At 39.8% G+C, this 24654-nt stretch overlaps 1 protein-coding gene across 1 annotated transcript; it reads left to right on the forward strand.

Annotated features, from left to right (window-relative positions):
- Nucleotides 1-253: 253 nt before the first annotated feature.
- LOC137284204 (serine/arginine-rich splicing factor 7-like) lies at nt 254-23055 on the forward strand. The gene is made up of 5 exons (XM_067815929.1): nt 254-409; nt 12552-12629; nt 20225-20404; nt 20553-20642; nt 21114-23055. Exons 1-5 carry the CDS (start codon nt 279-281, stop codon nt 21724-21726), a joined length of 1092 nt encoding a protein of 363 aa, XP_067672030.1. The 5' UTR covers nt 254-278; the 3' UTR covers nt 21727-23055.
- The last annotated feature ends 1599 nt before the right edge of the window (nt 23056-24654 follow it).

The following is a 24654-nucleotide window of genomic DNA, read 5'->3' on the forward strand; positions in this document are numbered from 1 at the left end:
GCTGATCATGATCCAGCCAGAGATGGGAAGATATGATATATGCACGAGCTATCAAATCAGGTAACCATGACGTCTTGCCAATTTTTTTTCCTCAGCGGTTTTACATGACATTGCCATCGCTGAGAATATCGATAGGTAGCAGAGATTAAGCTGCCTACCTTCCAAGGTCCATGTCTTTAGATCGCCTATCGATAAATCACGTGATAGCGACTGGCCATATAGGCGCTCGCTCTGTGCGACATCAAGCCACATCTGCTTGTGGTCGAAACGCTACTGGAATGTCTGTGTACGATGCTGCATGCGGTGGCTATCGTGTTTTTATCGGGGCTCTCGGGGCGGCAACTGGAAAAGGACATTTGATCAAAGATCTCCAAAAGTATGGTCAAGTCTTAGACCTCTGGCTTGCGAGGTAAGGTATACTAATAGTGAAAGACATTTTCCGGTAATAAGGCTCAACCCGCGGGGATACTGTTCTCTATTGAATGTCCAGTGAGAATGTACCAAGTCATTTGACAAGTACTTTGTCCTGCTCCAGTTGATCATGTATACTGATGATTCCAGGGTAGGAAACGGTTAGTATTCTTACCATTGTCAGATCAAGCAGGGTTGGGGAAGCAAATACTTTGCCAGAGGTTTGATGTATGACAGTTAGACAAAAGCAAAAATGGCAGTTTTTACAGTTAGTTTCACCGACATTGATTTAAAAGCAACATGTGTTGTGCCTTACCAACTTCAGATTTCAGATGAGATATGTGAATGACCACAGCTGTTTCACCACCACATTGTGTTGATTCTATAGAGTTTATCATCAGATTTCAGTAGTCAGCATGGTGGTAGTCAGATGAAAAACTGAAGTTACAATGTGTATTATCATATTACCGAACATACATAATTTAATCAAATTGCAAGGTGGAGTTACACGTGATCTACCAGTAATTCTTTAGATACACAGCTCCCTGTGAGCTGTTGCGCAACAGGGAGACAAACATGACTAGTCTTCCTATATGCGAGCTAAACGAGCAAAGGTTGGCAACGTTCTTCACTCACTTCGGTTTTTAATGGCAAATAAGCTATCCGTCATTTTGACGTAAACTTAACAACGATTTATCGTCTCCAGAATCGATACACCACTACACCACTACACCACTACACAGATGTCGTCTTGAGTCATCACCCCTCGACAAGATCGGCACATTTCCCGTCAATCTCTTCACCTTTCTAAAACATCACCAGTCATAGTCACCAATGAAATGTGCTCTTTCAGTTTTGTGTTTATCTGACCCTGTTTGTATTTGTGGTATTTAATGCTGAGAGATGTCTATCAAGCATTACCAAAGTACCAAACCTAGACATACATTTATTAGATTTAGACCTGACAGATGTAATGATTATTGCTGGCCAAACATCTGATATATTGCCCTGTCTGTATGGCGAATATCGAAGACGAATATCATCTGTTATTTATAGGTGAAGTTTACGCCGACAGGAGTATATTCCACAAAAATAACTGGGTCAACCTACAAGGGTATAAAATATAAGAATTTTGTCACCAGAAGACGAAACTGTTCATGTAACACTAGCCCTGTGTTGAACTGTTGAACACATTCGCTGTCACTATGGATTTCTGCTGTCAACTAATTCCACAATGTTATGATGCTTTCCACTGTTTGCAGTGTCCATACTTTATCAATGTATATACACCTGTCTCACTCTTTCTCTCTGTCTCTCTGTCTCTCTCTCTCTCTCTCTCTCTCTCTGAGTGTGTGTGTGTGTGTATTTATCTTACCTTCCACATAAATGTCGCTGTCTGATTGGCCGACCGCTCCTTTATTATTTCCAGTGTATACCGTACACAGGTTGGCTGATGTGTACGATCCGATATCCGTGCTTCAAACAGTTCAAAATTAACATTGAGGTATTCGGTTAGATAAATACGTTGTTCACTGGTCCCTCGGAGACCAGGGTCTAGGTACCCTCATGATTAGAGAACACCTTATAGTACACACAATACAATTTCAAACATAGTGCACGTGTTCAGTCATAAATATCAGATAATTAAATAATAACAGCATTCCTTTTTCTCCAACATGTTTCACTTTTATCTTCAGGGAGATTGTAAGAGGTACAGTATGACGTCATTACATATATAGAGAATACTACACGAGGTCTCATTACATGAGAATTATTCGAAAGGAGTGTCCTTCCTATGGTATCTGACCGTGCGAAAGCGATACCATGGGATGGTCACGAGTTTATCAGTTGCCATCGCCTCCAACAGCCTCCTACAGCAAACTACTCCGTAGCACCCCTTTGCTGGGCTTGCAGTGGCTTCTCTCATCTAACTAACATCACTGGTGGAAACATTGCGTTTATGTTTTTCGACGAATATGATGTCTCAGTTCGACTCACAATCAATGCATATAAGTTGTAGAATAAATAAATTCACAAATGAATGGAAACAAGTTCAGTCACAACGTGATGTAACTGAGAGGTCATCGGTTATCCAAACAAATCTCTGGTCAAGTCGTTACGACACAGGTCAACGCAATACGACACTCATGTGACGTGATTCGTATGCAACTACCCACGTGGGTTATAAACATTATTATGTCACAATAGGGACAAAGTTTTAGAGTCAAAGCTCAAAGGTCAAAGGTCAAAGCTTACAATGGTTTTACTTTGGTTTGAAGGTATCTATGAAGTACTGCTCTTTTAAAATTCGCTTCAATTTGTCCGAATACTGAACTTGATAAAAAGGAACTATTGTTTCCTTTGGCACATCTAGATTCTCACTCATTGGGATACATAGAGTTTCAAGACACTCTGTTTGTTGTTTATGGACACGAACCCGGGTTCTCAAATTTTCTGATTGGCCAATATACTGTTCATTACTGCCTGTGCATATTGTGACATGTTATATTTTTGGAAGAACAGTAAAAGTATTGTTTTACATAGAAATGTTCGTGTCTCGTAAAAGTTACAGAGTGTCCTTCAACAATAGGTCGACACGTACCACAGTTACTTCTGTTAATCTGGACAAGGTAGGATTTAATACATTCTATTTCCTAAAAGTAAATTTTGCTTTGGTTAGGGTCTTTTTAAGATTCTGATTTTGTCTTTTGCTACTGAATATTTTTCTAGATTTCAGCATTGATTTAAGGTGTTCCTTGTTCTAAGTTGCATATATTTGTTGTAATGCTGTGGAACACATTTGGGTTCAACGGATTATTGATACAAAAGCAATTACTTTTTCGTCATTAGTTTGTTTCATCGTTCCTGTCAAAACGTCTTTTCTATTAAGCTGTAATGCTTTATTGATTCCGTCTTCAACAAGATATTTTTGATATTCCATTGTTTGTAAAATATTCTAAGTTCATTCAGTCTTTGATAGTGGATGTTCTGGTTTGAAACTGCTGTACATGTTCTTCTTGCCAGATTATATGAAAGACTTCTTTTTGTATGACTCGGATGACAAGATTGAAAGTTTAAATATTGTTTCGTTTCTGTAGGTCTGTAGAAGATATCTGTATCCAATATCCGATTTTATGACCATTGTGCCCAGGAAAATTGTTTTAGTTTCATCTGCCTCCATGGTGAAAACAATATTGCTATCCAAACGTTGGTAAAATGTATTTAGTTTCTCCTCGGAAAATGGGCACATAATGAAGCAGTCGTCTAGAAATCTTGTCCAATTATCCATGAAATAAAGGGCAACATCCTCTCCAAGAATTCGACTGATTTTATGTTTTCTCCAGATATCCTAATACCAGTGTCGCATGAGTCGGTGCCATTTTAGTTCTCATGGCCATTTCTTTAATCTGTTTACAGTAATTATTGTCAAAAAAGAAAATATTGTTTTTTTAAGACGAATTCAGCACTTTCCAAAATGAATGATTTTGAAATTCGCAGGTATGACTTCACCACAACGGTTTAACCAGTATGATATGTATGATATGTGAGATTTTGACTACAAAGTTTTAACATCAAAAGTTACAAGTTTTCTTGTTTCATTAACGTTTGGTGGTAAAGAGGAAGAGAAATGCATGGTGTTACGAGTGAAACTTTCATGATTTGATGAGACTGGTTTCAATAACATATACAGTATACCAATGAAATTACTGAGTCTATGTGTAGCACACACTGGGCTGAGTTTCAAATCCCCCGGGACTTTACATAAGTTTTTATCACTTTCACACTGTCGTTTTATTTCTTTACTTTTATGAATTTGGGGTAAACCATATATACTGCTCACAAAAAGTAGGGGATAATGAAAAGTAAAGACAAATAAAATAAAATAAAATAAATGTTTACTCGCCGTCTTCAAACTATGTACATGTGCAGACGAGTAAGTCTATGAACTGTTAACAACTAAGTCTATGAACTGTTAACAACGAATGATCCTTGATAATGATGCGTATGACCTTTGTGGACATTGTCAAGCTCATGAGGGTTAGTAACCCAAATGTCACAGTCCGCTTAATAGCGGGCAGGCCCACCATTAGCAGATAGGCAAGCTTGACACCGACGTCTCATACTCCTAATGAGTCGACCAACGTCAGGTTGGAGAATCCTCTACCATTTCTCTTGGAGTGCCACGCCCAGTTGCGCCAAGTCTTGACATGGGGGATGACGCCCCTGCAGTCGTCGTCCGAGCATATCCCACACATGCATGGGAAGCATGGAAACGGTTGCGTATTGTCTGTGTCGAGATGCGATTCCCGGTGGCCTGTCTGTGTACTTGCTGCAGCTGCGTCGCATTTTGTCGACGATCGCGAAGGGCTCCGGTGATGATCCGTCGGTCATCACGTCTGGTGGTACATTTGGGACGCCCACTTCGTGGTCGGTCGGCGACTCGACCAGTTGCTTGGTAACGTGCCCACAGCCGGCTGACGACAGATTGTGAAACTCAAAGCTGTACTGCTGTGCAGGCCTGTGTTCTTCTTCGTCTTCTGGAAATCTTCGCATTGTGGACATTAGTGGAAAGATGGTAGGAAGTGGTCGGAGAACAACACTTATAGCCATTATTGCACATGAGGCACGTGCCTTACGCCAAATGCACGAGTGAAACATGGAGTGATTTTTAAGACCCACCCCTGGTACGTTTGGGCGCAACGTTTCATAACCCTAGAACACCCCGAGATCAAAGTGCATCATGGGAGGAATGCCCAGTGATTGTTCTCAAACATGTCTAAAGTAATCAGAGGGGTATGCCTTCCTATGGTGTAGTCACTGATTTCAACTTCAGTATCCCTTTACAGAATTTCATTATGATGTTCATTGGCTAAAGATTTTAAAGAATATCACTCTTTTGCTGGTTATATTAGAGTGTTTCTTACTTGTGATGGAAACAACGGGATAATTGTTTATTTGATTTTTTATTCATTCATTCATTCATTCTAACAAGTGATCCATCCCCATTTTCACGCGCGAAGAAGTAATTTTCATTTTTTCTGCAGAATTTAGTTAAGTCTTCTTTCACTTCATTGCAGTTACTTGATTTGGGGTTTGTGTAAATTTGAGTCCCTTATTCAATATTGTAATTCTTCTTCTGTTAACGGGTGTGTGGACATGTTAATTATCTTTATTTCTACCTTGTTTGGTTCTCCACTTTCCTTCTTAATTCACTTTCCAAATGTTGAATAAAAAAAGGTTTATAATGTTGTTTTTTCGGCTTTGTGAAGGCAATACATACATCCGTTTTACTGGTGTCCTCACATAAGAACAACAACCCATAAGAACTACAGCTACATACTGTCATCTGCCTCTGCATTTGCCACTCATTAACATGCATCTTTCATGCTCACGTTACATCCTAGTACAAAATTACATACATAATATATAGACATATGGATAAAATATAGACGTGTGTGTCCAACTGTATTTTATGGACTGATTTCAGTATGGAAGGATTTATAAGTATAGTTTTGTTTCGATTTCCATGTAAGACAGATTTTAAATTATATCCATGAACATAAAGTACGTGTGATATCTGATGTTTGGATGATTAGGACAAATATAAGAAGCAATGAGCGTTGGTAATATGACTGACTTGTACATTTGCTCTAATGGTTTTATTGATAATCTGTGTTTAAAACTACAAATGCAATTTACCAATGACGTTTATTGATTTTTGTCCTCAGAAAACCTAAAGGCAGGAAGCAATGAAAATAATATAAGACACCACCAACCAAAGTAATATTCCTTTTAAATACTAAAAGTAATTAACTTTCGGCAATTTATGAAGAGCATATGAGACCAAAAAAAATGAAAAAAATTTTTTGGCAAGTTTATATTTTTGGCCTATAGAATTTTATAGTGGTGAAAATCAATTTATTATCTTATTCTTGAAACAAAATATCGCCCTACGAGATCCGTAAAAGAAGAAATAGAATTGGTCAGCCCTGACTTCAGTATATGTTTAGCCCTACCCCAGTATACTGAGCTTGGCTTGTTTTGATTTGTTTTCTACAGCATAGGAATACAAGGATATTCACTAACTAGAATGTACCTTTCTCTCTTAAGTCCTTCACTTTCTGGTTATTAGATTACCTTTACCACAACATAAAATACTAGTAAATTAGACTATAACAAGCTACTTTACAGTTGTAGTCTTAAGCATTTAGTTCTTCAGGGAGACCTGTTGGGCTGTGCCTATTACATGCCACGGGGGTGCCTCTACTCACGTAATTAATCCCTTTTTGATCCTTGTAGTTCATTTGTGGTGTAATGAGATGTAGTTCTTGTGTGCGTAAACCGGTTTATCGTGATTTCGCGGCACTGGATTCTGCTTTTTGTATTTTTTTTCGAAGTTTTTACTTTTTATGGAACTCTGAAAAATTCCGTTTCGAGGGAAAACTGGAAACATTTGTTGTCGCTGATTCCTAACCTGATCCAAAAGGCGATTCCGTGTAAATACATTTCTCTAACAACCACTTTGTCTGAGCAGTGCACAGAGCATACTGTTGTGTGAATAGATGCGCTATAGAAATAACAATATTATTTTTGTTTCAAACTTTCAGAACATTCTTCCAATACGGGTTGTCTATGTGAGTTACTTGATCAACATTTGCATTAAACTTTATACAGACATCAAAAGAAATTTTGCAGGTATTTTCAGCTGTTCTTTTTCTACTCTCTAGCTCAGGTTAGCTAATTTCAAAACTTCACAAACGTCGACCATCCTTAAACCACCATTTTTGTATGCTCTTTTCAAATTGTTCTATCTATGTCTTTACATAGTATATCCGTACTATTTCTCTAATCCAGTCCATATTGCTTTTGTCTTACCAATAAGTATTTTCAGTCCCGACATTTCATAAAAAGTATTAATTTTATCAATAGCAGCCTTTAAACATCACATGCAACGTAAAACACAACTTTGCAGATTCTGATACCTTTCGGTATGCACTAACCTAAAGAAATCATTAAAAATGACAATTTAAACTATAAAGTTGGAAAAAAACGCGATGAAAAAAAGCCCGCGAAATCGGAGTTCAAACGATTCACTCAATTTTCCCCAGTGCTGGGGGGAAAAGTGGTTTCAATAGTTGTACTGCGCTGCGCCCATAACGCATGCACAGTGAATAAGTTCGCGGAGCTTGAAACAGTATGCATGCGTGGAGTATGAGATCGTGAACAGTAGTCTAATCTTGGTTGTCTACACAAACAAGTAAATAATCTACTCGTTGCATAAAAATATGTTGCTTGTGGTAAGCAGCCTCTGTCACAGAGAAAGCTCAATGTCTGGTTTATTAACACCTGTATGTCTGCCCACAGGCAAACTGTAGCGCAAGTGGGGTTGCGCAGCATAGAGAATATGACCAGTCTTCATATATGCGGGAGAAATATGTTTTATTCAACATTTTAAGAGCCACTTGTGGTACATCAGACCGTTCTTCGCCTCCATTACCCATGCCAGCTTCCGGTTCAAAGCAGTGAAGGAACAAGTTACTATTCCGTATGGAATACACAAAAGAGTTACCTCCCATGCCACATACGCCCACTATGCCAGAAGTGTGTTTATTGTAGAATAAATGTTACAAAAGATCTAACAATAACGCCGACATCGAAGACAAATACATTCCAACAGAATCATGATAAAATTAGACAATATGGTACATCTTTATAATTTCTGCTTATTCTTGTTCCTTCACTCCGTTGAGCCGGAAGCGAGGGAAGTGCGTTCCCAACCTTTGCTCGCTTCGCTCGCATATATGAAGACTGGGTCTTTTTCTCTACGCTGCGCAACCACATTTGCGCTACAGTTTGCCTGTGGTCTGCCTGCCCGTCTGCTTAAGACAATGTGCAATACACAGCTTCAATCTCTGACCATATGGAATTTGAGACCCGTGAAGGTCCCAGGATAGAATAGGCCTTCAGCAACCCATGCTTGCCATAAAAGGCGACTATGCTTGTTGTAAGAGGCGACTAACGGGATCGGGTGGTCAGGCTCGCTGACTTGGTTGAGACATGTCATCGGTTCCCAATGTCGCAGATCGATGCTCATGTTTCTAATCACTGGATTGTCTGGTCCAGACTCGATTATTTACAGACCGCCGCCATATAGCTGGAATATTGCTGAGTGCGGCGTAAAACTGAACTCACTCACTCAATTTGAACTTAACACCTATCAGACTATACGCCATAAACAAAATAAATTGATTTATGACTCGTGCACCCAAGTCCTGTCTCTGCCACATTATGTAATTCGACAGGTGTGATACTTGTACTCATGACATGTCTTTATGTTTGTGGGTTGCAAACAAACTACATCCATTTTCTCGGATGACTGGATCTGACGGAAACTGGTGCAAACTCTTGTCAGTTTCAAGTCTTGCTTTGTACTTGGACGAATGACAGTTTCCAGCCACGCAGTAGTTCACCATCTCTACTTCCGACGCAAATTCAGAGAACATGTATTTACAAAACCCAACATCCCTATAAACATTCTTTATGGATAACAACTTCTTCTAGTGTATATGATTTTGTTAACTCGCCATACGTCTAAAATGCCCATCAAACAGATCATCTTTCTGAGCCCTCAGCGTATAAGCAAATGAACCAGACAATCGAAAGCCGTCGTTACACTTGAGTGCACACCCGACAGCTATGACTGGGTTCGATCTCCTGCGGGCTACGTTTCTAGCGAAGTAAGCTCAAGTACAAAATATTGCACTTTTGAATCGCGATTGTACGCTTATAATTTTGTTCATTTGTATTTTTACAAGCAGCAAGGTATATTATATGTCATGAATAAGTGATAATTGTGTTTTGATTATGTTTGATTTTCTGGTTGCATGTGACCTTTAAGCCTTGTTCATTCCCATCAAAGAATATCATCCGTATTATCTGCATATTGGTTTAATTTATACTCAGTATTGTCAATAACGATACCTTGTATGTTCTCATTGATTCTATTTATATAACCAAGTATTTCAGCACCAAAAATAAAGAGGTACGATGACAGAGAATCTCGTTGTCTGCATTCGCTTTCATTTACAAAACAAAAATAAGAGTTTACCTTGTTGGCTGACACATAGTGTTGTTTCATATTTGAGTATATTTTATCAACAAGTGATTTCATCTTTGGACACTGTGTGGAAAGAATTCTCAAAATCAGTGAGAAGAATTAGTCCTGGCATATTTCTTTCATTAGTTTCAGACACCATATCGTGTAGTAATCTTGTGTTTTCACTAAGTTTCGGTGAACAGCAACATAGTCTGTTTGGTTAGCATGAACGACGGAATCTACGGTTTTTAAGTGCATTCAATAAAGTAACAGGTCTCTAATTTTTTCAACAGTGTTCTATCTCTGTTAGCTATAGGTATGCAAGTCATTACTCCTCATTTCACAGTTATAGACATTTGATTTTTTTCTGATATATTATTGACAATATTAAAGATCCAGATTTTGAGTTCCTTCCAAAAGCTCGTCTGTCGACAGCTAATGCTTGTTCACCAGTATCAAATTAGATTCCGAGTCTAGGGAATACATTCAATTTATTGTTGTCTTGAAACCAAGTAACAACTGAGTTACACTATGTTCCTGGCGGCGGCCACGGCAGCCCGTTTTCACCGAAACCTAGTGCTAGAGTTTCTTACCGCCTATCACGGTATCCGATGCCATTACGTTTCCGCACGGTTCCTTTGCGTTTCTCACGTTTTGCTGAAGGGTTTAACACGTTTTGCGCGTTCTGTCAAGACATTCTACGTATGAAACTTAAAAACTATAAAAATCCGAATGCTTTCTCTTAGATGTAAAATGCTGTTACTCCCAGACAAACTGTCATACAAAACATAATTTTTATTCTTTTATGTATACCATGAAGTCTGTCTGTCCTAATCATAACTTTTGCTTACTTTCGGCAATAGAATATATTGTTACGGCTAATAATTTGCCGTGATAAAAGGTATAAGGAATCCGCTATGAACCAGCAAAATATAACACTGACAAGTTTAAAATATTCAACAAAGAGCAAGATACCAACATTCACAATAGAGGTTTCTAGTACAATGCAGCTGAGTCAAATCTAAAGTAATGGGTCACAAATATAATATCAACTCATCAAAATCTTGGTTTTCAGTGAAACAGCTATGCTAAATGTTACAGCGAGCATTTTTCGGAATCTATTTCAATCAGAAGGGGGATATTTCAGGGGAACTGCTTCAGTCCTTTGCTTTTTTGTCTGTCTTTAAATCTTTTGAGTTTTCTGCTCAATCGGGAGGACGGTTACCATCCCGGACCTCCTCAGCACAGATCCCCAACACCATTTCCTCATCTCCTCTACATGGATGCTCCTTGCCAAAGGAGAGACCAATTTGAAAGAACAGGTTCTCCTTGTCGAGTCCTTTTCTGATGATATTGGCATGACATTTGGACTCGACAAATGTAATACTCTTCATTTGAAACATGGCAAGGTAACTAATGATGGATCGGTCAGGTTACAAGGGGGAGGCGTTATTGAGCATCTTGTGGATGCCCAGATTCAAGATAAACTTCGGGCCGAGTATAAATCTCGTTAAAACAAAATCTAGAGCTCAGAGCTAAATGCTCGAAACAAGGTCAAAGCCACCAATACTTTTGCTGTGCCAGTCCTAATATTCCTTTGGAGTAGTTGATTGGACAAAACAAGACATCCAGGGTCTTGACCGCCTGAGCAGAAGAATCATGTCTGATAACAGAGCACACCACCCTTGTTCCTCTCTTAATCGTTTATATATAGCAATCAGTTCAGGAGGTCAGGGTTTGATTAATGTGGAAGCTCTTCATGATAGAATTTTATTGTATACTTTTGCACATATTTCCTTATCGGATGATCCTCTGGTGATGCATGTGAAGACTCACGATGAAAACAAGACATTCCACAGCTATTTTAAGCGTGTTAAGGTTGTTGGACACAATCTGAAATTTGAAGTTGATTTTGCTCACGGTGATGTACTGCTGGACAGTACAGCGATGGGAGTAAACCAGGTGAAGTCCTTTACCAAATCTGACCCAGAGTCGTGTTATTATTTGATAAATTTGGATTCATTCGAAAGGGAATTTATCTGGCTTTATTTCAGTAAAAATTGCGGCTGTGTATTCCAAAATTTCCCACCCAGAATTCGCCCATAATCGAGAGTGGGGTGTTTGACTACTTTGTGCGCGTTACATACCTTTCCTTCCTTATATGTATATGGATATCACTGTAGGCGTTTGGACCCAGGATGTTTTATTTTCATCGATACAAGCCCCTGTGGTGGTGTCATGGTATTGGGTTGGGATCTGTGGTCAGCAGAGAACACGACTTGTCATCCTTCATGGAAATTTGACTGCTCAACGGTACCGAGACGAAGTCTTGAGACCAGTTGCGTTACCATCTGTGCGCAAACAGCCGAACAGCATATGCCAGGTTCGTACAAGACTACCTGAACATCACGATCACCAACGCATTGCCCTGACAGGTACAATCTCCGGATACGACGAGAATCCGACAGAGCACTTCTGGGATCATATTGATAGACACCTGAGACATTGCAACCTCGACTACAGCTCGAACAAGTTCTCTTGGATCTATGAAACAGAATTTTCACTGGCTTTTCCGGCGATTGGCGTCATCCAAGAGGAGACGTGTTTTGGCATGTATCGATTCAAGGGGTCGTCACACGCTGTTGAAGGTTTGGACAGGTCCATAGTGAGACACATTATGTGTCATTTTGACCCGACGCCTCTAGTGCGAGAAACCGTGATTCTGTTTCCTGCTTGCTAAATGGTTAAATTTTGTATAATAAAAAATGATATTTGTGTCATATAACTTTATGTTTTGGTGTCTTCCCTATGAGCCACAACGTCAGGGAACAAGTTTCTTTTGCCTAGTTTTTTATGTGAAAGACAGTAATGACAGCCATGACGAAATGTCAAGAAGTATCTACAGAACAACGACCAAAGGCTGTTGGCAAAGTAAAAGATGGGTTGCAATGAACAGCTGTACAGTTAATGTCATAGAAAATTTGCGTAATACGTTTGTTTGTTAGTTTAGGGGTTTTGTTGTTGTTATTGTTCTGTTTTACAGAAACCCTCCGGGATATGCGTATGTTGTTTACAGCAAAGCCAGAGAGGCCGAGTCGCTTGTCCGAGAAAGGAATGGCAGGTAAGACACACAAAGGACACTTTTATGTATTTTGTTGTGCTACTCCTGTAAGGGACAGTATTCGTTGTGCAGAGTCTTCCCTTATACGCGTCCGAAAGCCATGCGAGTGTGTTTCATACAAAAATAGTAAACGCCAAGGACCTGTTTCTCATAACGATTTAACGGGGCTTTGATTCACCTCCAGTTGAGTGCTGAGTGTCCTCCTGACATTTTGCCGTTACAAGTAGTGCTAAGTGCCCCCTGATATTTCTGGGTGCCATCGCAAATAGTGCTAAGTCCACCCTGATGTTTCACAGCTACTGCCACGTGACTCCTGACATGTCCGAGTGCCGCCACAAGTTGTTTTAGGTGTGCCCCTACGTTCGTGAGTGGTGTCCCAAGTAGTGTCAAGTGTAGCACAAAGTGCCCATGACGTCACAGTGACGTCACACTCCCCCCTACGTCCACACTGCGCTAACTGCCCCCTACGTCCACGCGAAGTGCTAACTGCTCCCTGGCATCTGAGATCCCAGACGTAGTACAAAGTGGACGTCCCTAGACGCAGTGCTAAGTGTCCCCTGACATCTCTGAGGGCCCAGACGTTGTGCTACGTGCCCTCTGACATTTCTGAGAGCCCCCGGCGCAGTGCTAAGTGCCACCTGACATCTCTGAGAGCCCCAGAGGTAGTGCTAAGTGCCCCCTGACATCTCTGAGAGCCCCAGACGTAGTGCTAAGTGCCACCTGACATCTCTGATGGCCCCAGACGTAGTGCTAAACGCCCCCTGACATCTCTGAGGGCCCCAGAGGTAGTGCTAAGTGCCACCTGACATCTCTGAGGGCCCCAGACGTAGTGCTAAGTGCCACCTGACATCTCTCAGGGCCCCAGAGTGTAAAGCCCTCAGGCATCTCTGGAAGGCCACACACATAGCGCCTATAATGCTCTCTGAAATCTCACCTGTTGGCCTGGCACCAAGTGCTTAACGACTTCTGAACATATCAACTACGCGCGTTGGTCACTGGTCTTCTGACTTGTGTCCCTTACACTAGTGTTAAGCACTATTTCACTTTTACCCTTTGACTACGTTGGACATTGTTCAGTGATCTGACCAGTAAACAAGTAGACGTAAGAACAGCCAACAGCCTCGATGCGATACTTTTGACAGTCAATAAACATTTTCAAGTGAAACATCGATTCGTTATCGTTCATAAAAAAAAACTGTTGAGTTTTAGATAAAAATCTTTTTTACAGTTTTGTAACCATAAGGTAATTGTGTGACTATGCGTGTGTGTGGTTACGATGTGTAGTTGATTTATTGCCAAGGCCGTCAATACCAACATATGTGACACTGCAAAACCTCCCGCTGCTTCCACGTTTATCTGCCACAACTGTAGGTCCAAGTCAACATCTAATTGATTTCCTCTGCATATATACCCACACATACCATATGTACGTGTCTGCATTGAAATTTCCAAGTTTACATTGAGATGGACTGTGAGAGAAATTATTTTACATGGCTTGTTTGTTTTTTGTCAGCTGCTTTCTAGTTTCTACGTAGTAATGATTTTGTCCATTGCTATGTCAAATTCATGACAGATGAATTATCCCTCGGATGTGACGTTTCACCATAGATGTACGCAGCCTGACCCCTTGGGTTGTCTTGGCACATGGATGAATTCCATCTGTCACTTCATCTCACGCCCAAAGCGACCTATTTGGAACAGACCATTGCTTTATGCAAATTAGTGTGCGATAAAACTGTGTTACATTTTTTAAATGCCCATTTTGAAATTAGACTTAGCTTCATTGTAAACGATAGCTGATGTTAACTTCAATACTGAAACTATAAAGGATGTAACTACCATGGAGTCTCACTAATAGCTTATTGGCAGAAGTCCAAAATGGATTCCGTAGTCCACATTTACATTCATATAACCTCTTCTCCATTGTTAATAAGTGAAGTTAAGCAATCTACGTGTGTTTGTATGTTTGTTTCATTAATGCCATGGACGCTATTAATAAGGTTACTCGTAATTGTTTATGGTATAAATTGTTGAAATTCGGTATTAATTGCAAGTTTCTCCTTGTACGAGGGCCTTTTGTCACAAGTCCGTATCAATGATGGCTTCACTTATGTGTTTGATGTAAACTCGGGTGTGCGACAAGGTTGTGTTTTGTCGCCGACACTTCTTTCAGTTTATATTAATCATCATGGCAGTGAAATAGACAGTTTACGTTGTTTTATAAATATTGCTTTGATTGTACCTGACGAGCGAGATTGTGTTCCTGGATGGTGTTCAAGTTGGCGGGTCCTGGTTAATATTAATCAGACTAAAGCTGTATATTACCTTCCTTGTACTGTTAAACGCTCAGAGTTTGTATTTCCATTGGGTAGTGAGTGAGGTCATTTCTTACTCCCGTGCTTACAAATACTTAGGTTTGTGGCTGCATGAGAATCTTGATTTGAATTTTACTGCAAAGGAAATAGTTGAGTCTACTAAAGTTAAAGGTATGGATTATAACGTTATTTCATATGGAGCCGCTGTTTGGGAAACACGGTAATATAGTTGTATTAATGCAGTTAAACATCAGGCAGTCAGATTCTTCCTAGCCATCGCTAGCAGAACTACAAATTTAGCAATTCGTTGCCAAATGGGATGTACTGAACAAAAACCCGAGGTTCTTCGTTTTCTGCGTGTACTTCATTCACTTCGAATTTCGAATGCGTAGTGTTAGCAGATGGTGATTTAATTGGTCTTGATATATTGGAGCTCATAAATTATTAGTTAGTTTTCATTTACCTACAAATGACTTCTTTAGTATTTCACATGGGGAATTTGTTGTTGAAAAGAACATCTTAAGCCGTCAGACCGTTTTCTGGGCTTTTCATTGATAATGTAACGGACAATGGAAATAAGTTACGTGCTTATCGTCTTTTTAAATATTCATAACAGGTTGAACATTATGTTGAAATAATTCTACCTAGAAGACTTCGTAGTATCTCGAGTATATTCCGTTGTGGCGCTTTGCCATTAGACATACAACTGGGCAGATATTCTCGTCCTAGTCTCCTCTTCATGAAAGGGTTTGTACTCGCTGTAATAACAAAGCTGTTGAGGACGAATTACATTTTCTGCTTAACTGTGATTATTATTCAGATCTCAGGTATAACCTTTAGAAAGAATTAGCCAGTGTTCATCCTGAATCTCCATTTATGTCAGCAGTAGATAAAATGGTGCGTTTACTTACAAAACAAAACAGTTCGTAAAACCTCTTGCCGCTTTCATCCATACTATGTTGGAAATATTTCCATACTATGTTGGAAATATTTCGGTATAACAGTTTAACATACGATGTATTTTGATATTAAAGTCAACACATTTGTTATTTATGTAATTTATACTTTTTAGTCTGAATGTGTGCGTGCGTGTGTGCGTGTTTGTGTAGGCTCGTGCGCCTTTTCTGTGCGTGCGTGCGTGCGTGCGTGCGTGCGTGTGATTTTATTACCAATGTTTTTTATACACCTGTGGTATCTGTGTCTCATGGGCCTTACGGCCGGATGCTGCGTTTAAACTCCTGCAATAATGTAATGTCTTATTTTTTTCATTGAATTGCAGCATGTGACACATTAAGAAACTATATTTCTATACTTGTCGTACAAGTCGACTAACAGGATCTGGTGGTCAGGGTGGCTTACTTGGTTGACACATGTCATCAGTTCCCAGTTGCACAGATCGATGTTCATGATGTTGATCACTGGGTTGTCTGGTCCAGACTCGATTGTTTACATACCGCCGCCATATAGCTGGAATATTTCTGAGTGCGGCGTAAAATTAACGTCACTCACTCTCACACTCTTTGTCTTCTTCTTTCTGTGTACTCCCGGTTTCCCAGTGTTTGGAAACTTAAGCTGACAGAGGAATTAGAGGATTACGAACTGTGGGAGGGACACACTTTCATTTTTGGTGAGAACAGGTTGGACATGTGTCTTACAAAGTGGGATGCACTGTTAAGTAGTTGTTTATTACATCTCTGACACATTCTCATTTCACATTTCTCCATTTCTCCAAATGCACTAATTGAAGTGAAAAAAACACCCTTTAAGAAAGGCATTGGGAAGTACAACATTCACAGTATTATGTGCTGTAGAATCTAAATCAGTAAATACAACAGATGGACACATTTATGTTTTAAACGTTGAAAGAAACTTACATACAACTAAGCAAACAGGTATGAGGGGTCGTCTCAAAAGCAAAACATAGACAGGTGTCGCGGACTGTGGCTGAGGTCGGGCTAAGGGATAGAGATATCAGCTAAGATAAGACTTTCCTTTGGGTGAATTAAACTAGAGAAATAAACGGCATGTAGAAATAATTTACTAATAATATCCAGTCCTGCTGATCAGATGATTATGTTTTCCATATATTTTGAGACATTTCATAGGATGGCTGATTTTAAGCTTTCCTATGGGTATCATACTCTTTTACATGTCTCAACATAAACTGTATGGAAGAAAGTACACATTAGATGTTAATCAATAGATGAGACATATTCAACACAAAACCTTAAAATATGTTTGAGATGATCCATGTACATGTAGGTATCACATGCATTTCAAGCCAGGTGAGTTGACGGTCCGTCGTCATTCCTGCCTGAGCGATCTTATTGCCACCTATAGTCCGATCCATTGTTTTCAGCAGCTATTCGCGTATTTTCTAAGTGCTGAACGATTTTACGAGTGAACATGCTCTCTGGATGTCATATTACGCATCCCACAGAACGCCAAGTTAGGATGAAGTGGGTTATTTCCACAGAGTAACAGCCCCAAAAGAATAAGGTGGTAAAACTTCAGCACATCCAAGTCACACTGATACAGAAAAGGATCACAGGCCAGGAAGGATAGGAAGCCCTGGCCCAAATCAGTCGGAATCAACTCATACTTCTCAGACTTCTCATACCTCAATGACACGGAAACACATCTCTGTGCATTTAGTAGGTTATTGAAGGATCTTGTTCTGCATTTACATCTATCTTCACTAAACAAAGAAATCATTTGGGGAAAAACCCTACTCATACCAGGATGCTCAATTCCTTTGAAATATGAGACATCCTGAGACAACACATATCTACGAAATGGGACATATAAGTCTTCTTACCGAGATTGTTGCGTTATTCTCTTGTACCAAGGGAGAAATCAACTTTATCACACCTGTAATGCAAGACTGTTTTTCTTTTTTGACTTTAGATACGGCTTTAAGAATCTTCTAGTTTTGAAGGATCCATCTAGAGCTGTAATTAACGCACTGCCGGAGTTTCCCTCAAAGAACTAAAAGACAGCAATGAGACCCTGGGGAAAAAAACCTTCACAATCGCAGCTCTTGCTTATACTTTGGATCACGACCTTCCGGACAGGAAGTTCTACTTAGGTACTATACTTAGAGTAATGGTATTTACATAATACCGACCTGATCGTGAATGACAACTGGGGCTAGCTCGCCAATAATTACCAGAAAATCACCTGACCGAAATGCAGTTTTGACTTAGATCAAGAACACTACTAAGCTGTTAGCTGTCCGACGGTAGAAACCACGTTTATACCCATTTGACGTTTATCCCTGACTGACATTCTGAGTTTGAACAATGACAATATCTTTTTGTCCCTTATATTCAGAACTCGTTTATTGTACTTTCGCTGTGGCAAAAGCAACTGTAATTGACAATCCAATATGTTCTCATTTTCAGCAGGATTTAGGCCTTTTAAGATAATCGCGTCATTCTTCAAAAAAACATAATGGACACTGTCGTTAGAGAACAATTGCCTATCCTGAGGTCTGAACTTACGCGAAAACACTGATCAGGTGAAGATCACAAAATGAACTAAGTCTTGTGGGTCTTTTTCTACTTTTACTGGTCCTTTATTAGATGCTGACACTTTTTTTATTTTGATGATTCTCATGGGGGACATGTTGTCGCATGAATCCTTTTCCCTCTTTCGTGCTGTCACAGAGAGAGATTCAGGGCAGCCATTGCCAGATACATATTTAAGTCCAACGGCCAAATACCTTATAGCCAAGACATATATAACCTGATTGCTATTATTTATTTGAGGGTAATCTCCATTCTAAAACTCCTAACGACAGCATTGTACATTGACGTGTCAGTCTACCCGTGTCACTTTCCTTAAGTTTAATACTGTTATCTACAGCAGAATAAACATAACCTCTTGCTCTTAGTCTTTCACATTTTCAATAATAGATTCATCTGCTGCAGTACATTGGTTGGGCAGGTCAGATGCTTGTCATGTATTTTCCGGTGAAGATTCAAATGTTATTCTCAATAATTAACAACAAAAGAACAAGACGAGTACCTAAAATACCAAAGACACGTCGTTGAAAACAATAATGATGACATTTGACATTTGTCTATTGAACAATATGACCAGATTTGAAGGTCCGTGTTTTTATAATTACAAGCACCTTTGGCCTAAGTGTTCAGCAAATTGCCCCCTGCTTACCATGAAACGTGCATCCAGCACACGGCAACATGGCAGCAGAGTCGCATGTTACATACATATACGGCATACCTTGGCAAAGTTTCTAATCATATGTATAGCAAATATAACTACGACTTCTTTCGGTTATGAGGACAATGCATCAAGAGACATTGGAGACATTTATCGGCGTGTTTCAACAGTCCTACTTGTCGGTGGAATGTTGAAATTGTTTCCATTATCTGGGAATAAAAATATGTTGAAGCAGAGAACCTCTAATGCCTAACTTCCACCCTATAACGGGGCACTACAGAAACATGCAACGGGCATAGGGCCACGACGCAAAGAGACAGCCGTCTGCTAGTAAAACAGCGATGGCATCTTTGAGTATTAACAAAATTCCTGAATAACTCACATGTTCCTCATTCGTTCTTTTCAATCCATACATACGGGTTTAACTACGAAACCCTTCCTTGATGGCTGTGACTCCCAAATTAAACAACACAACTAGATTATCTTCTACAATTATCTGCTACAGCATCACCGACACAAAGTGGTGGGGTAAAGGATCTGAAAGTGTGAAACGGTTATGTAACCTATACATGTTAAAGTTAGTTCATCAAGGACCAGTTACTACTTCCACCATACACATCTGAGGCGTTGTGCTTCCTGTGTCGGTACTTGGGGGTGATATATTCCTTAGTCTGTGTCTTGGTAAGGAAAACTGGTATCGTTTATACTAACTGAAAACAGCATACTTTCAACATTAAGAAAACAGGTAATTGTGTGACTGGTTCTTGAACATAGGGTATCTTACAAATCAGAGTCCATGGGCGGATCCAGCCTTTTGAAAAGGGAGGGGGCATTTTTGTCTTCAGTGGATTTGTATGTCTGTCTGTCTGTGTGTGGGGTGGGGTGGGTGGGGGGGGGGGGGGGGGGGGGGGAGTTGATTGAGAATCAGAACATGTTGTTACTGTATTTACTTTAGGGCTTACTTTACTTCAGTATTACTTTAGGGCAACATGAAGGCGTTATTTTTCTTATGTGTTCGTGGAAGGTTAGGACACAGAAGCTGTTGTTAACCAGTTTTAAATATTCAAAGTTCTTTTACTTCTGTTTATAATATAGGATGCTTGCTGGGCGGAGAGTTCGAGTGGAGCATGCGCGTCCATATTTCAGTAGGTCTGCGACATCAATACTGCCTTTCCATCTCATAGCATCACGGTTAAGACGAAATTCAAAATTAAGGTCTAGACAACGATCATGGTCACCTAGCAACGCGAGAGCACGAGGCCACGGAATAATGAGGTAATGCTAAATGTATTTTCTTTCACCCTTACATTCACATTGTTGAAATCAATAATGATTTAAGTTAAGTATATCAACTGGTCTGAGGTTAATAACAGTTGAGTGTAAAGAATGTTATCAGCAATTATATACTTCGCTTTTGTTCAAGGTCATCATTCAAACGTAACAGTGAAAGTTTGCGGTGTTCTAGTACCTCTTCAACTTCAAGGACACCTTCCCGCTCAGAGACTCAACGCAGGTAGTGTGGATAAAACAGTTGATTGTTCAGTTAACATTGATAATTAATTATCACAGATAATTAAAGGTCGATTTGTTAATTCGTGTTTTTGACAGTGAACTTCCTAGCCATAGATAACATGTCAAAGTTAACATGACAAGATAAGGAACCTTTTTACAGTTGTATTTATTAGCGCATATTGGACACTTTATATGAGAATGGCCCTTTCCAAAAGGAGGAATGAATGGCTTTCCTTGTTCCTTCGGTAAGGCTTAGGAGATGTCTATAGTTTATGGTCAGCCCTGAAGCAGCATGCATCCCCCAATATCCACCTTATGTGTACACACAAAGGTCGAGGACACATGTGCGCATCATATACTTGTCATATAGCGAGAACATTTTGAATCGAGGTAACATGATTAAGCCCTCCTCCATAGATACGCAAAGGCGAACCAAGAATCGTGGGACATTCCCTAAATATATTCATTTCAGAAACAATTCATCCGACAAACGAAGAAAACGTTACAAACATCGCTGTGGTCGAAAGAAACGAAATCCATCAAGATCACGTTCCAGTTCTCGTTCCAGTTCTAGTTGCTGGAGCAGTTCCAGATCTCGGCCCACGTCCAGGCATAGATCGAAGCGTTCAGACACTGATGTATCAGTGAAATACTTCAAATGCAAGGGTAGACAACAGAACAAAAGCCAACTAAGTCCAAGCACTAAGATAGCTGATATATCAACTGGGATCGAGAGCTGGACAACAGATGAAGATTTACCCAACATTGAACTAAATGACGCAGCACCCAGCGCCAAGAAAAGTGTTAATTCAGAGATTACAATAAGTGAAAATACAATGTCCCAACCTCCACCTGAGTTAGTATCATCAGCCGTGACGACTTCTACATCAGCTGACACAGAAGGTTCCTTACATGGACAAGAAAGTCAGTGCCATATTCAGAGTGCCACACAAAAAATATCAGATAAACTAAATGAACCATTGTTTAACGGGTCGAATCAAAATCAAAACGAAACTGCGCTGTGTCGTCATGTACCAAATACAACTGAAACTCAGCCACCCCCAAAAAACTCCTTTCCAACATGAAAAGTATAAGTGATGATTCTAATCAGCAACTCCCAACACACACGTGTGGAAGACGTCCCCTACCATCTTCACAGAGGAGGTTCTCCTGGACTAGATGAAGGTGTGGCGTAACATGGTGAAGGTTTGTGCTTCAAAGATGCTGTTCCATGTGCTGTACATTGGGCCAAATAGATAATGGAGTCTGGCGCTATACATAAAACCAGCCCCACTGTGAGACCCACTGACACTAATCCGCTTGTGATAGACAAGTAATATGTGTTAGAACATTGTGTGAGTGAAAACTGAGCAAAATTCGCGAGTGACTGCCAATGGAAAAACACAGATGTTAGTAGTAGAAAAAGTGTTGTTTGTATTAGATAATTGTGACAATGAACTACTTACAGCAAAATGGTGTGAACTCACTTGGATATTTTCTGTCTGTGAACACATTCATTCTTATTAACTAGTCCATGTGGTTTGCGACCGACCGACCGACCGACCACGTGCTGTAACATGCATTACAGCCTGACGGCCACCACACAAACACACGTTTAACTACCATGCGAGCCTGATCCATTACTGATCAAGTCGTCTCAAAAGTTCATTTTAAACAAAACACTTGTCTCACCCCTGTTGGTTACACAGGTACAAGATAATCGCAATTATCAGCATATAATCGTATGAGCCATGCAATATGTGATCCTAGTTTTGTTAAATTCTACACATTAACCTTTACAGTTATTAGGCGTTTTCGGGCTAGTTATATAACATTTACTTCGCCCGATTCTTACGGATATGTGTAAAAGAATAAATCTGTCACAACAGGAGAACGTATGCACAATTGTACTCGCCGAGGCTGACGCCGGTGTTACTGTGCCAAGTCACTGAGACACCAAGCCACTGTTTCACACGGTTTAGACACAGTGACTGTAAACTGATAGCCATATGACAAACACTTTGTGCTGGGGTATAGGCAAGGAAAAAACAAGTACCACGTTTTGACATGTTTTGGTGTGAGGTGGATTGAAACACTGACCTCCAGCACTGCGGACAAAGGGTCTTTCCACTCCACCACTCAGGCGTTCGAACTTCATAATAACTTCCTGTAACTGTAGAGAACTGAAACTACTAACAATTGATGATGGCTTCACTTGTGAATGAAGGTTTTGTTGATGACTGTAGAATATATATTGTGTATTGTGTATTGCGAATGGCGGTAGTTGCTAAATATTAGTGTCTCTATTTCAACGTGCTCCTTAGTTTGGTGGAATAGGCTATTTCCGCGTAAAAATTCCAATACGGCCGTTGCGATATTTATTCAGTTTACAATAAACACACGTTCTGTTCAAATGTCGTCTGTTATCCTCAGAAAAAGTGAAATATGTATGTGAATTTAACGTTCAGTTAAAGTTACTGTGGAAGTTGGGCCCAACGTAAATAATGACACTACATATGTGCAGGAGCCAAGGTTTTACTTCAGGAAAGAACAGAAGATAAAGGCGTCTTTACTTAGCAGGCAGTCAGTGTCAGTACAACCTGCTACCACAACACATATTTTCAGGTGCCGAACTGGCTGCACCACATATCAGCCTACGGTGTCATTCCCGTCATTTTACACTTTCAAGGAATGCCGAGTAACCTCTATCTACCATTTCCTATGCTTATACACTGCTTACAGTGGGTTATGATTCCCGTCTCTATTTGGGTAGAATGTATAGTGACTTGTGACCATTCATCATCCATTAATGTTATTCAGGGACAATCCAGATGGTGATTTGTGGACGGTCAGTAGACATTAGGACAAAGTACTGTCACCCTTTGCTGGTCTGTTATTTTGGTTTGTCAAGAAGACAGCCTCAGTGCTCGTCGTTACCGGATCAGTCCTTAGAATGAGACTCTGAGCACTGATCAAAGACGCTGCGTCCATGTGATAGACTGCCGACAAGGCCAATTAAACTCCACTGGGCATAGTTTGCCTCGTTGAGTGAACAAATATTTTATAACTGTACCACAGAGAAAAAGAAGGACCAACTTTGATATTTCCCATCTTATCAATATTCTTCTGGAAACTACTTTATCTTAAATGCAGGTGGGGAGGTTTCACGTTTGATTAAGTACCAAAATATAAATAGTGTAATAAATTTCATGGATTTAATAGGACATTTAGATACATGCATGGAAAGAATACGTTTTAGAGATGATTTAATGAGAAAAATAACACCTATGAACGAGTTAGCTGAATGAATAAATGATGATTTATTGTTTTGGAAGAGGTTTAATATTTTTCATTTTTGGTAACTGGAAGAAACATTTATACATTGCTCACAGCTAGGGACAAATATTCACACTGTATTTGGTGGCTGATAACCATATTACATATCATGGAAGTGATCACCTGACTGGAAGGTCTCTTAGAACAAAAAGCTGCAGTACAACCATATAAAACAAGATGGATTCATAGCACACCTATCAATTTATGGTTCAGATATTTCCACACTAAAATATATATTAGGCTACGCTGTTAGTTAGTCACAGTCAGTCAAGGCGATATGAGATATCCTTTTTGCACAGTAAATAGGGAACATTATGGAACCCACTGTTGAAACAAGGCATGACAGGGAAATGTTTGAAAGACCCAGGTTACAGTGTACTATTTTATTTGTACAGATAACCACAAAGATTCACCGACCTGTCAGTTCATCTTCATCTATAAATGTGTGCAAGATATATCATATTTCCACTATTGTCATTGTAGCTAAATGTAAATGTAACAAATTATAGTGGGTGAGTGAGTGAGTTTAGATTTAAGCCGCAGTCACCATTATTATTCCAGCTATATGACGGCGATCTGTAAGTAATAGAGTCTGGACCAGACAATCCAGAGGTCAGTAGCATGAGCATCGATCTCCGCATTTGGGAACCGTTGCTGACATGTGTCAACCAAGTCAG

This window comes from Haliotis asinina, chromosome 5 (assembly GCF_037392515.1).
Source record: "Haliotis asinina isolate JCU_RB_2024 chromosome 5, JCU_Hal_asi_v2, whole genome shotgun sequence".
Lineage (NCBI taxonomy): Eukaryota > Metazoa > Mollusca > Gastropoda > Lepetellida > Haliotidae > Haliotis > Haliotis asinina.

Excerpts from the sequence above, each read along its gene's own strand:
- LOC137284204 (XM_067815929.1), top strand. The coding sequence starts at position 279 with ATGTCTGTGTACGATGCTGCATGCGGTGGCTATCGTGTTTTTATCGGG. Across the intron at positions 12,630-20,224 it reads GTCCGAGAAAGGAATGGCAG|GATGCTTGCTGGGCGGAGAG; the intron begins GTAAGACACACA and ends TTTATAATATAG. Across the intron at positions 20,643-21,113 it reads CGCTCAGAGACTCAACGCAG|AAACAATTCATCCGACAAAC; the intron begins GTAGTGTGGATA and ends TATTCATTTCAG.